Below are 13,867 nucleotides of genomic sequence, written 5' to 3'. Positions count from 1 at the left end.
TGAAAAACTCTTATTCAAGTATCCTTTTATGCTATCGAGAAATTCTATATCATTTCCAATCAACAATATGTCATCCACATATAATATTAGAAATGCTACAGAGCTCCCACTCACTTTCTTGTAAATACAGGCTTCTCCAAAAGTCTGTATAAAACCATATGTTTTGATCACACTATCAAAACGTTTATTCCAACTCCGAGATGCCTGCACCAGTCCATAAATGGATCGCTGGAGCTTGCACACTTTGTTAGCATCCTTTGGATCGATAAAACCTTCAGGTTGCATCATATACAACTCTTCTTCCAGAAATCCATTCAGGAATGCAGTCTTTACATCCATTTGCCAAATTTCAGAATCATAAAATGCGGCAATTGCTAACATGATTCGGACGGACTTAAGCATCGCTACGGGTGAGAAGGTCTCATCGTAGTCAACTCCTTGAACTTGTCAAAAACCTTTCGCAACAAGTCGAGCTTTGTAGACAGTAACATTACCGTCAGCGTCAGTCTTCTTCTTGAAGATCCATTTATTCTCGATGGCTTGCCGATCATCGAGCAAGTCAACCAAAGTCCACACTTTGTTCTCATACATGGATCCCATCTCAGATTTCATGGCCTCAAGCCATTTTGCGGAATCTGGGCTCATCATCGCTTCCTCATAGTTCGTAGGTTCGTCATGGTCAAGTAACATGACCTCTAGAACAGGATTACCGTACCACTCTGGTGCGGATCTTACTCTGGTTGACCTACGAGGTTCAGTAGTAACTTGATCTGAAGTTACATGATCATCATCATTAGCTTCCTCACTAATTGGTGTAGGAGTCACAGGAACAGATTTCTATGATGAACTACTTCCAATAAGGGGCCAGGTACAGTTACCTCATCAAGTTCTACTTTCCTCCCACTCACTTCTTTCGAGAGAAACTCCTTCTCTAGAAAGGATCCATTCTTAGCAACGAATGTCTTGCCTTCGGATCTATGATAGAAGGTGTACCCAACAGTCTCCTTTGGGTATCCTATGAAGACACATTTCTCCGATTTGGGTTTGAGCTTATCAGGTTGAAGCTTTTTCACATAAGCATCGCAGCCCCAAACTTTAAGAAATGACAACTTTGGTTTCTTGCCAAACCACAGTTCATAAGGTGTCGTCTCAACGGATTTAGATGGTGCCCTATTTAACGTGAATGTAGCCGTCTCTAAAGCATAACCCCAAAATGATAGCGGTAAATCAGTAAGAGACATCATAGATCGCACCATATCTAGTAAAGTACGATTACGACGTTCGGACACACCATTACGCTGTGGTGTTCCGTGTGGCGTGAGTTGCGAAACTATTCCGCATTGTTTCAAATGAAGACCAAACTCGTAACTCAAATATTCTCCTCCACGATCATATCATAGAAACTTTATTTTCTTGTTATGATGATTTTCCACTTCACTCTGAAATTCTTTGAACTTTTCAAATGTTTCAGACTTATGTTTAATTAAGTAAATATACCCATATCTGCTCAAATCATCTGTGAAGGTGAGAAAATAACGATACCCGCCGCGAGCCTCAACATTCATCAGACCACATACATCAGTATGTATGATTTCCAACAAATCTATTGCTCGCTCCATTGTTCCGGAGAACGGCGTTTTAGTCATCTTGCCCATGAGGCATGGTTCGCAAGTACCAAGTGATTCATAATCAAGTGATTCCAAAAGTCCATCAGAATGGAGTTTCTTCATGCGCTTTACACCAATATGACCTAAACGACAGTGCCACAAATAAGTTGCACTATCATTATCAACTCTACATCTTTTGGCTTCAATATTATGAATATGTGTATCACTACTATCGAGATTCAATACAAATAGACCACTCTTCAAGGGTGCATGACCATAAAATATATTACTCATATAAATAGAACAACCATTATTCTCTGATTTAAACGAATAACCATCTCACATCAAACAAGATCCAGATATAATGTTCATGCTCAACGCTGGCACCAAATAACAATTATTCAGGTCTAAAACTAACCCCGAAGGTAGATGTAGAGGTAGCGTGCCGACCGCGATCACATCGACTTTGGAACCATTTCCCACGCGCATCGTCACCTCGTCCTTAGCCAATCTTCGCTTAATCCGTAGTCCCTGTTTCGAGTTGCAAATATTAGCAACAGAACCAGTATCAAATACCCAGGTGCTACTGCGAGCATTAGTAAGGTACACATCAATAACATGTATATCACATATACCTTTGTTCACCTTGCCATCCTTCTTATCCGCCAAATACTTGGGCAATTCCGCTTCCAGTGACCAGTCCCTTTGAAGTAGAAGCACTCAGTCTCAGGCTTAGGTCCAGACTTGGGTTTCTTCACTTGAGCAGCAACTTGCTTGCCGTTCTTCTTGAAGTTCCCCTTCTTCCCTTTACCCTTTTTCTTGAAACTGGTGGTCTTGTTGACCATCAACACTTGATGCTCCTTCTTGATTTCTACCTCCACAGCCTTTAGCATCGCGAAGAGCTTGGGAATTGTCTTATCCATCCCTTGCATGTTATAGTTCATCACGAAGCTCTTATAGCTTGGTGGCAGTGATTGAAGAATTCTGTCAATGACACTACCATCCGGAAGATTAACTCCCAGTTGAATCAAGTGATTGTTATACCCAGACATTTTGAGTATATGCTCACTGACAGAACTATTCTCCTCCATCTTGCAGTTGTAGAACTTATTGGAGACTTCATATCTCTCAATCCGGGCATTTGCTTGAAATATTAACTTCAACTCCTGGAACATCTCATATGCTCCATGACGTTCAAAATGTCGTTGAAGTCCCGGTTCTAAGCCGTAAAGCATGGCACACTGAACTATCGAGTAGTCATCAGCTTTGCTCTGCCAGACGTTCATAACATCTGGCGTTGCTCCTGCACCGGGTTTGGCACCTAGCGGTGCTTCCAAGACGTAATTCTTCTGTGCAGCAATGAGGATAATCCTCAAGTTACGGACCCAGTCCGTGTAGTTGCTACCATCATCTTTCAACTTAGCTTTCTATAGGAACGCATTAAAATTCAATGGAACAACAGCACGGGCCATCTATCTACAACAACATAGACATGCAAAATACTATCAGGTACTAAGTTCATGATAAATTAAAGTTTAATTAATCAAATTACTTAAGAACTCCCACTTAGATAGACATCCCTCTAATCATCTAACTGCTCACGTGATCCATATCAACTAAACCATGTCCGATCATCACGTGAGATGGAGTAGTTTTCAATGGTGAACATCACTATGTTGATCATATCTACTATATGATTCACGCTCGACCTTTCGGTCTCAGTGTTCCGAGGCCATATCTGCATATGCTAGGCTCGTCAAGTTTAACCCGAGTATTCTGCGTGTGCAAAACTGGCTTGCACCCGTTGTATGTGAACGTAGAGCTTATCACACCCGATCATCACGTGGTGTCTCTGCACGACGAACTTTCGCAATGTTGCATACTCAGGGAGAACACTTGTACCTTGAAATTTAGTGAGAGATCATCTTATAATGCTACCGCCGAACTAAGCAAAATAAGATGCATAAAAGATAAACATCACATGCAATCAATATAAGTGATATGATATGGCCATCATCATCTTGTGCCTTTGATCTCCATCTCCAAAGCACCGTCATGATCACCATCATCACCGGCGCGACACCTTGATCTCCATCGTAGCATCGTTGTCGTCTCACCAACTATTGCTTCTACGACTATCGCTACCGCTTAGTGATAAAGTAAAGCAATTACATGGCGATTGCATTTCATACAATAAAGCGACAACCATATGGCTCCTGCCAGATGCCGATAACTTTGTTACAAAACATGATCATCTCATACAATAAAATTTAGCATCATGTCTTGACCATATCACATCACAACATGCCCTGCAAAAACAAGTTAGACGTCCTCTACTTTGCTATTGCAAGTTTTACGTGGCTGCTACGGGCTGAGCAAGAACCGTTCTTACCTACGCATCAAAACCACAACGATATTTTGTCAAGTATGTGTTGTTTTAACCTTCAACAAGGACAGGGCGTAGCCACACTCGATTCAACTAAAGTTGGAGAAACTGACACCCGCCAGCCACCTGTGTGCGAAGCACGTCGGTAGAACCAGTCTCGTGTAAGCGTACGCGTAATGTCGGTCCGGGCCGCTTCATCCAACAATACCGCCGAATCAAAGTATGACATGCTGGTAAGCAGTATGACTAGTATCGCCCACAACTCACTTGTGTTCTACTCGTGCATATAACATCTACGCATAAACCTGGCTCGGATGCCACTGTTGGAGAACGTAGTAATTTCAAAATAAATCCTACGCACACGCAAGATCATTGTGATGCATAGCAACGAGAGGGGAGAGTGTTGTCCACGTACCCTCGTAGACCGAAAGCGGAAGCGTTATGACAACGCGGTTGATGTAGTCGTACGTCTTCACGATCGACCGATCCTAGTACGGAACGTACGGCACCTCCGCGATTTGCACACGTTCAGCTCGGTGACGTCCCACGAACTCATGATCCAGTAGAGCTTCGAGGGAGAGCTTAGTGAGCACGACGGTGTGATGACGGTGATGATGAAGCTACCGGCGCAGGGCTTCGCCTAAGCACTACGACGATATGACCGAGGTGGATTATGGTGGAGGGAGGCACCGCACACGGCTAAGAGATCAATGATCAACTTGTGTGTCTATGGGGTGCCCCCCCCCCCCCCCCCCCCGTATATAAAGGAGTGGAGGAGGGGGAGGAGGCCGGCATCCTAGGCGCGCCCCAAGGGGAGTCCTACTCCCACCAGGAGTAGGATCCCCCCCCCTTCCCTAGTTGGATTAGGAGAGAAGGAAGGGGGGAAGGAGGAAGGAAAGGCGCCCCGTCCTTTGCTCCCTTCTCCTCTCTCCCACTAGGGCCCAACAAGGCCCATATACCTCCCGGGGGGTTCCGGTAACCTCCCGGTACTCCGGTATATTCCCGATCTCACCCGGAACCATTCCGATGTCCAAATATAGTCGTCCAATACATCGATCTTTATGTCTCGACCATTTCGAGACTCCTCGTCATGTCCGTGATCATATCCGGGACTCCGAACTACCTTCGGTACATCAAAACACATAAACTCATAATACCGATCGTCACCGAACTTTAAGCGTGCAGACCCTACGGGTTCGAGAACTATGTAGACATGACCGAGACTCATCTCCGGTTAATAACCAATAGCGGAACCTGGATGCTCATATTGGTTCCTTCATATTCTACGAAGATCTTTATCGGTCAAACCGCATAACAACATACGTTGTTCCCTTTGTCAACGGTATGTTACTTGCCCGAGATTCAATCGTCGGTATCTCAATACCTAGTTCAATCTCGTTACCGGCAAGTCTCTTTACTCGTTCCGTAATGCATCATTCCGCAACTAACTCATTAGTCACATTGCTTGCAAGGCTTATAGTGATGTGCATTACCGAGAGGGCCCAGAGATACCTCTCCGACAATCGGAGTGACAAATCCTAATCTTGATCTATGCCAACTCAACAAGTACCATCGGAGACACCTGTAGAGCACCTTTATACTCACCCAGTTGCGTTGTGACGTTTGGTAGCACACAAAGTGTTCCTCCGGTATTCGGGAGTTGCATAATCTCATAGTCATAGGAACATGTATATGTCATGAAGAAAGCAATAGCAATCTACTAAACGATCAAATGCTAAGCTAACGGAATGGGTCAAGTCAATCACATCATTCTCTAATGATTTGATCCCGTTAATCAAATGACAACTCATGTCTATGGTTAGGAAACATAACCATCTTTGATTCAACGAGCTAGTCAAGTAGAGGCATACTAGTGACACTCTGTTTGTCTATGTATTCACACATGTACCAAGTTTCCGGTTAATACAATTCTAGCATGAATAATAAACATTTATCATGATATAAGGAAATATAAATAACAACTTTATTATTTCCTCTAGGGCATATTTCCTTCACAGCCCGTGTCCGTTCGTCGGCAAACGCAACCCAAAGTTTGGCCGTGAATGGGTCAAAAGCGGACCAAAAACGGACGTTGGTCCGTTTGCTCCCGCGCATTGGGCCGCCCGTTCTGTTCGTTTACCCCAAACGGTCACGGCCGGACCATTTGGGGTCGTGTGTTGGAGTTGCCCTAAGAGCATCTACAGCCAGGCGTCTCAAACCTGCCTCATACACCCGGGCGGGCCGCCCGGGCACAAAATTTGACCCAGACGGGCGCCTCAAACGGGTCTCAAACGCCTGGGCTGACCAACACCCCTCATATCCAGCCCAAATATGGGACGGATATGGGGCGTCCGGACGCGCCCGCCACGTCGGACCCGACAGCCCAACCCCATTGCAAATTGCACCAAATCCACCCTCAGACATAATGGATCCATTTGCTCTCTCCTCTCTTCTTCCTCCTCTGTGTCATCCATCTCGCAGCTCCGCTGCCACGTGCGCTCCACAGCCGTTCCTAGCCTTTGCGCCTCCAGCTCTGGCAGAGCAGTCCTCTCTCCAGTCCTCGCCGCTCGGACATCGTCGCCGGCCCGGACGCCACCGTGGTACATCCGGCAAATCTCTGGCTATGCCTTGCGCTTGATGTGTTCGACAGATTGCTTGACCGGATTTTTGTGATTTCATTAGGGAAAACTATGGATTTCGATGCTTCATCGGATGAGGAGTATGGACCGACGGAGCTTGATCAAATGATCGAAGATGAGTTTTTTGATTCGGACAAAGAAATGGATATGATCATGCTCATGAGCATGCAAGAGGAAATGGACCGGCAAGTGGAGCATATTCTCAACCAAAGAGTTGATGATTGAGTTGTACACTTAAAAGAAATTATATGTAAACACTGTTTATGTTCGATACATACATTTGTTATTTACGTGTGGCATTGGCTTGTATGATCGACGTGCATGCATTTGCATGGATTTGAGAGTCCGGATTTGAGATATGTGGATGCCAGGAGCGAAATATGAGGGCGTGTGCAGATGCCTCCACGGGTGTGCCCGGGCGCACCCGCAGACGTATAGGAGGCGGATTTGCCAAGTCCGACTATAGATGCTCTAAGGGCAACCTGTATATTTCCTCCCGCATCCGTCCATGGATTGGGAACCAGTCGCGGACACGGATGCGAGAGGCAGCCATCCAATTGCAGTCGCATACATTTTGACAACAGTTCGAACCAACCGAACGTTCATGCAAACACGGCCGGATTTCATATAAACATGACCGATTTTATTATATTTACATCAATTAGGCGGTGCTAGTCCGGCTCTAGAGGTATAATTAATACCTAATATAAATGATCGCCGGTGCCCGTTCCCCGTGTCCGGCCATGAACCCAAAGAACTGAAGCTTCGCGCTTTCCAGCTCTTCCTTCGTAACCTCCGCCTCCGGAGCCACAGGAAGCGAAGATGTCCGCCTCCATGTCGCCGCCAAGCGGCTAATTGGCCGACGATGTTCAGCCCACCAAGTTTGGCTTCAATGGGAAGGGGAGGAGCGATGGCCATCGTGGGACCCGAGCGGCGGCGACCTACCGTGCACTACTCTTCCTCGTTGCCAGCGGCACCCGCGGACGTACCGACTTAATGGTCGTGGCGGCAAGACGCGGCCTCGGCGATGTCCTCCTCCTCCTAGTCGGTCTTGCCGAACACTGCCTCGCCCGCCTTGTTGCCCTCCTTGTAGGCGGCCACCACCACCTCCGGCACCCGCTGGTGGTACCGCCAGCGGGTGAGGCGGATCTTGAGGGCGGAGTGGTAGGACTCGAGCACCGCCGCCTGCTCCGCTACATTCGCGTCCGGCGTGATCTCCCTGCCAGCGTTGAGCTGCCCCTCCGCCTGCAGTTGCTCCTGGAGGTGCTGGTTGTAGGCCGTGTCGGCCTGCGCCTCCCAGAACTACTCCTCCCGCACCATGTCCATGTAATGGGCACGGACCTCGCCAATGGTCATGTGGTGCAGTGCATCGGCGAGGGTGGCACGGAGGAGGAGAAGGGTGGCACCGGCTCGTCGGCAGCGGCGTCCTCCGTTGGGACGCTGTCGTCCTCCGGCTGCCTGCCGTCCAGCCAGCCGACAGCAATGGTGGCCATCTCCTTCTTCTAGTCCGGCGTCAAACCCGTCCCAAAGAGCTTTGGCGGGGGAGGAATCCATGGTGGGAGTGATGCAGAGAGGGATCGGAGGCGGATGACTACTGGTATGGCCGGGGCAACGGTTTATATAACAATGGTCGGCGGCATAGACACGGACGGGTGGCGTCAGAGGAGACGCCTTGACAACCGCGTGCAACCAATGTGGACATAGACGAACGGACGGGTAGTCGTCGTGTCTTTTGAACGCGTAGCAGTCGCCTGCACCGGGAAGCGTCGCGGGCGGCGCTCTCTCGGCCCGCGCGCCGCTTCAATGCCAGCGACAGTGAGCGGTCGCGTCTGCTCTGACCGGGCATAAACTCGGGCATTGACGATCTGTACCGGCGTTGACCGATTCGGGCGGCAAGCGCGCAAGACGAGTGAAGGGTTTTTGTGGGTCAGGGCGGTCAGAAGCGGGCTTGGGAGCGGTCCGGACTCCCGCAAAGTCCCCACGTTTGTCTTCGGTTTGCGAGAGAAAGTATGTCCAGACTGTATCGCAGACCGATACAGGATTGCATTGGACGATTCGGACGGCACGATCCGAACGGATACCGGAGGGTTGAGGATCGGCGTTGGAGATAAACTGATCAAGCCTCCTTCCACTTTTCGCGTCGCCGTCTGGAGTACCTTCCTAGTACCAGCATTTTCTAAGGCTCTGGATTAAAGAAAGAAGCAGGGCACGTAGCGGGCATGATTGCCGTCCATTGTTTATCAGCAAAGACCGTCCTAACAACGCTGCCTTTTCTGGGTCACAGGCAGGACAATGATGTTGTGTGCGCTGCCTCAGGAAGAAGAAGATGAAGAAGCCACGATGATGATTGGCAAAGCGAGCAAGAGCACGGAACCCACCCGGCGAAATGATGTGATGGTGATCGATCCGCCTTTGTGATCATCTTTTGCCATTGTCATGTCGGCCGGTGCGGTTATGCATGCCCATCAGCACGGTTAGGTCATGGACTTCATTACGTTTTTTTTCTTCTTCTTTTTGAGAGAGAAACTATGAACTAACGAGCGCTCCCTTCAGAGCCTCACAACAATCATTGTGGGGTTGGCTGAGAGCGCGTCCACCACGTGTTGTGCTCTGGGCGTTCTCTCTGATTTTTTATTTATTTTTTCGCACGCGTTTTTGACTTTTTAAACGGGTTGTTCGTGCTTTTTTGATTTTTTGGGTTTTCACCGGCCTTCCTTAGTTTTTGGAAAAAAATTGGGGAAAAAGACATATTTTCTCTTTTCTTTTGCTTTCGCAAAAGGCACGGTTTTACTTTTGCGAGAGGCACAACCATGCCTCTCGGAAACGGAAAAAAACGCGTTTTTTCCTTTCGTGAGAGACACGGTTTTGCTTCCGCAAGAGGCATGGCTTTGCTTTCGCGAGAGGCCCGGCCGTGGCTCTCGAAAACGAAATATACACTTTTTTTTGTTTTTTTCTTCCACGAGAGGCACGGTTTTGTTTCCACGAGAGGGATGGTTGTGCTTTCGTGAAAAAAAGTTCATCAAAACCTATCAACATGATATCTAGTTTTCAATACCTCGCCGTGAGGAGTCCAATAGTGAAAACGGTTCAAGATTTGGACGCACGATTTAAAAAATAAAACGCTTTGAATAAACGGATGTAAAAAAAAGGAAAACTCTCAGATTGCGACAAGTGACTTTCATGCCGTGCGACACTTGTCGCAACCTAAGGAGGTGTGACCTTGTAAGTGATCTTTAAAAGAAGTACTTCTCATTTTGATGAACTCCATTACTTCCGCGCCCACGGACTCCATGGGTTCAATTGAAGAAGTTTTGTGTACGGCGGCCCAAAGGGAAGACCGTTTCGTGGGCTTCCTGCAGCTCCACATAAAGAGACCTCCTCGTCGGTGCCTTCAGCGCCACTGCGAGGAACCGGCGCCCACGTGCGCCTCCTTCGTCGGCCGGCCCATTAACCTGTCACGCCCTCGCTTCCCTCTCCCGCTCGCCTTCATTCGCTCGATCAACGATCTCGCATTTGTTTTTTTTCGGCTGTATTTGTGTTGTTCGTTCAGGAAAAAAACAAATCATCGATTTACAAAAAAGTTCACGAATTTGAAAAAAGTTCATCAAATTTTAAAAAACAGTTCATCGGCTTAAAAAAGTTCATCAAATTTTTTAAAAAGTTCATCGACTTAAAAATTACTTCATCGAATTTGAAAAAAGTTCATCGCATTTGCAAAAAAAGTTCACCGAATTAGAAAAAAGTTCATCGAATTTGAAGAAAAGTTCACTGCATTTGAAAAAAGTTCATCGAATTTGGACAAAAGTTCATCGAACTTGATAAACAGTTCATCAAATTTTGGAAAAAGTTCATCAAAGTTGAAAAAAAGTCATGAAATCCGGTGAACTTTACGAATTAGAAAAATGGAAAAAATAAAATAAAAAAGAAAAATAAAAGAAGAAAGAAAAAGGGAAGAAAGAAAGAAAAAGAAAAGAAAGAAAGAAAAAGAACAAAAGAGGTAAGAAAATATACTTAATCACAAAACGTTGAGTGGCGGGGTGGTTATCACGTTGCACGCTGAACCGCTACGGCGCGCGTTCGAATCCACCCAGGTAATTCTTTTTTGCATTCTTTTTAGAAAAGAAAACGAGGGAATGTGGGCCGGCCCGCGTCGCGCAGGGGGGTAACACTGTATTCAGCGCTGAGGGTGCCAAATAGGATTTGGCCCACATAAAGAAGGAAGTTCTGCCCACATCGCTAAGATGGTTTCTTAGTCGGAAATCCCTATTGGACGCATATTGCGTGAAACTGTCGAGCGATCGCACAAACTGCACGACCAAGTGAGCGATTGAGCCGGCCCATATGTACTAGGGATTTCTGTTTTGGAAATCTTCTAGAGGGTTCCCAGTGGTTTTTACCAGTGGCACTAACTGCACGACTGGTTTTTCAATTTTCCTATTTCCTTCGGAAAACACTGCTCATCAACCGGCCGATAATTACGCCCGCGTCCGCCTCCTCGATTGTGCGCCACGCGTCCTCTATAGCCCACCACCACATCTTTTGCAACAGCGTGGTACCTTAGAGCATCTCCAGCCGTTGGCCCTTAGGACGCATAAAAATCGCCCCCTGGGGACGAGCCGGCGATACAATCGGCGTTGGGGGCGTTTTCCCCCCAGTCGCCGACCCCCCCCCCCCCCCGGCGATTTTTCATTTTTCAACCCCCAACCGCCGCACACTTGCCCTCCCCGGGCCCGCTGGTCATTGCCCCTAGCGCACCCCTCGCTCGCCTCCTTCCTCGCCGACGCCGCCGGCAAGTTGAAAATGATACATAGATAGTTCACCATAGCATACATAATGAAAATGATACATAGATAGTTCACTATAGCAAAGCCTGTTAAAAGAAAAGATCAACTACTCGTCGTTTTCCGGCTCCGACTCGGTAATGTCCTCCTCCGACGTCTGCAAGTAGGCGTCAGCATGCCGCTCATCCTCGGAGTCCCAGGACGATGTGTTCAGTTGAGCGGCCTGCTTTCGCGCACGCTTGTCCTCCCGATAGGCGGCTCGCTCCTTTCTCCTCGCCTCCCTCTCCGTCCTCCGTTGCTTGTAAAACTGGCGCTCGTTGACGATGTCCTGCGGGAAGCGTTCGCGCCACTCCGCCATGGCTTCCACGTCCATCTCCGCGATCGCTAGGCGATGCTGCCGCCTCCGGTTGTCACGACGATCCTCGTCGGTGAAAAGCCGCGGGAGATGCGCGAGATCCTGCGCGCGCTGGCTCGTCAACACGTCGGGGAAATTCATATCCCAACGAGGCCGCCGGAGGCGCCACGCCGCCGCGTCATACGCACGGACCGCCTCCTCTGCGGTGTCGAAGGTGCCGAGACTGAGCCGTTTTTCGCCGAACGAGATTTCGGAGGAGAAGACGCCGGAGCGGCGCTCGCGGACTCCGCGGAAATCAGCAGCGCCCAGGCGGCGCATCGACATGGTGGCGCAGAGGCGAGAAAGAGAGGAGGCACGCAGGAGCGCCGGCGGTGGAGAGGAGAGGAGAGGAGAGGGGAAGTGTGTGTCCACCGGCGGGGGGTAGGCTTTTTATAGCCGCGGGCGGGCGGCGTCCGCGTGGCCGCCGGGCATACGCGTGGCGCCGCGCCTTCACTGCGCCGCCCGTGAGGCATCAATGGATGCTGACCGGCGCGGCAGCGCGCCGCAGCTTTGGCATTGATTCCCCCCGCGGGAACCGAGACGATGAGGACGACGAAGCAACGAGAAGCACCGTGTCGCTGACTAGGGGGGCCGCGTTTAGTTCGCGCCAAAACCGTTTCACCCGGCGCCCCCGAGCGCTCCCCAGCATGCCGGGTTCGGCTTGGGTCCGCCGGCGCCAAATTCGGCCCGAGCCGGCGAAAAATGGGCTTATGGGGGCGTGGCTGGGCCGATTTTTGTGCGCCGGCGCGAAAATATCGCCTGGGGAGGGCGTGTTGGGGGCGCGGCTGGAGATGCTCTTATTCCCATCTCTTTCAATCCTTTCGTCCCCAATCAGCACCGCAAAAGACGCTCGCCACACACCAGTGCTCACTGCCGGCTTGCTCCGGCAGCAGTCGTTCGCCGGCGAGTCCGGCCTTCGCCGCCTCACTTGTCGTGGCTGAGCAGTCAGCTGCTCCGCCGTTTCCCTGCATCTAGATCGGGCGAGCCCCGCCAGTGACTGAGATCTGCAAGGCCCGGTCATCGTTTCAGCGGTGCGTGGCGCAACGCACGGCCTCTCCATCGCCGCCGTCATTGTCGGGGATCCCTCCCTGCTGAATCCGTCCCAGACTTGTGCGTCATGGTTCCGAAACAAAGATCTTGTTGCAATAGTCAGCGGTGTTTTTGAAACAAAACACTTGTTGCAAAGAAGGATCATATGCAGAGATGCTTTTGCAACGTCACCATTGTTTCTGAAACAGATCTATTGTTGCAATAATCACCGATGTGTTTCTGAAACAAAACTCTTGTTACAATAGACATTGTTGTTTCTGAAACAAGACTTTTGTTGCAAAGAAGGGATCCTAAGCTGAGCAACCTAGATCGGACGGCTAGCGAGGCGGCGGATCTCGTAGCACGCCCCATTTCCTTTTCTTTTTATATCTTTGTTTCTTTTTTTCTTTTTCTATTGCTGTTTCTTTGTCTATGTCGTTATTATTTTTTCCTGTGTCTTTTGTTTGAAATTTTCAAATATTTGTTCCGAATTTCCAAAAATGGTCTTGTGTTCAAAATTTTGTTCACAATTTTAAAAAAGGTTCAGGAATTCCAAAAAGTGTCTTGCTTGCAAAAGTTGTTCTCATCAAAAAAATTCATCGTTTCTAAAAATGTTCGTGTTTAAAAAAATCAGGGATTACCTAAAATGTTCTTGTTTTCAAAATTTGTTCATGGTTTCTTGAAACATGTATTTGTTTGAAAAAATGTTTACGAATTTATTTTCTCATTTTCAAAAATTTCTTCAAAATTTAAGAAAAATGTTCATGTTTCAAAAACTATTTGCGAATTTCAAAAAATGATTTGACTTTTCAACATTTTGTCTGCAATTTCAAGAAATTGTTCCCATGTTTCGAAAAAATTGTTCTAATTTTTTGAAAAAAGTTAATTTAAAAACATGTTTTATTTCTTTTACAAACAATGTTTAGAAAATTTCAAAATCTGACAAAATTAATTTTTCCATGTATTTCAAAAATATTTTAAATTTTCAAATTTTGTGGACATTTTAAAAAACATGCGTTTTTTATAATGTG

General features: G+C 47.9%; 1 protein-coding gene across 1 annotated transcript; it reads right to left on the bottom strand.

The window, feature by feature from the left end:
• Positions 1 to 11,522: 11,522 nt before the first annotated feature.
• Positions 11,523 to 12,092, bottom strand: LOC109734553 (uncharacterized). The gene has a single exon (XM_020293761.1). The coding sequence runs from the start codon at positions 12,090 to 12,092 to the stop codon at positions 11,523 to 11,525; it is 570 nt and encodes a 189-aa protein (XP_020149350.1).
• Positions 12,093 to 13,867: the final 1,775 nt, after the last annotated feature.

Source organism: Aegilops tauschii, chromosome 4, assembly GCF_002575655.3.
Source record: "Aegilops tauschii subsp. strangulata cultivar AL8/78 chromosome 4, Aet v6.0, whole genome shotgun sequence".
NCBI lineage: Eukaryota > Viridiplantae > Streptophyta > Magnoliopsida > Poales > Poaceae > Aegilops > Aegilops tauschii.
The sequence above is the reverse complement of the archived record's forward strand: the minus strand, read 5'-3'. Positions and strand labels throughout refer to the sequence as shown.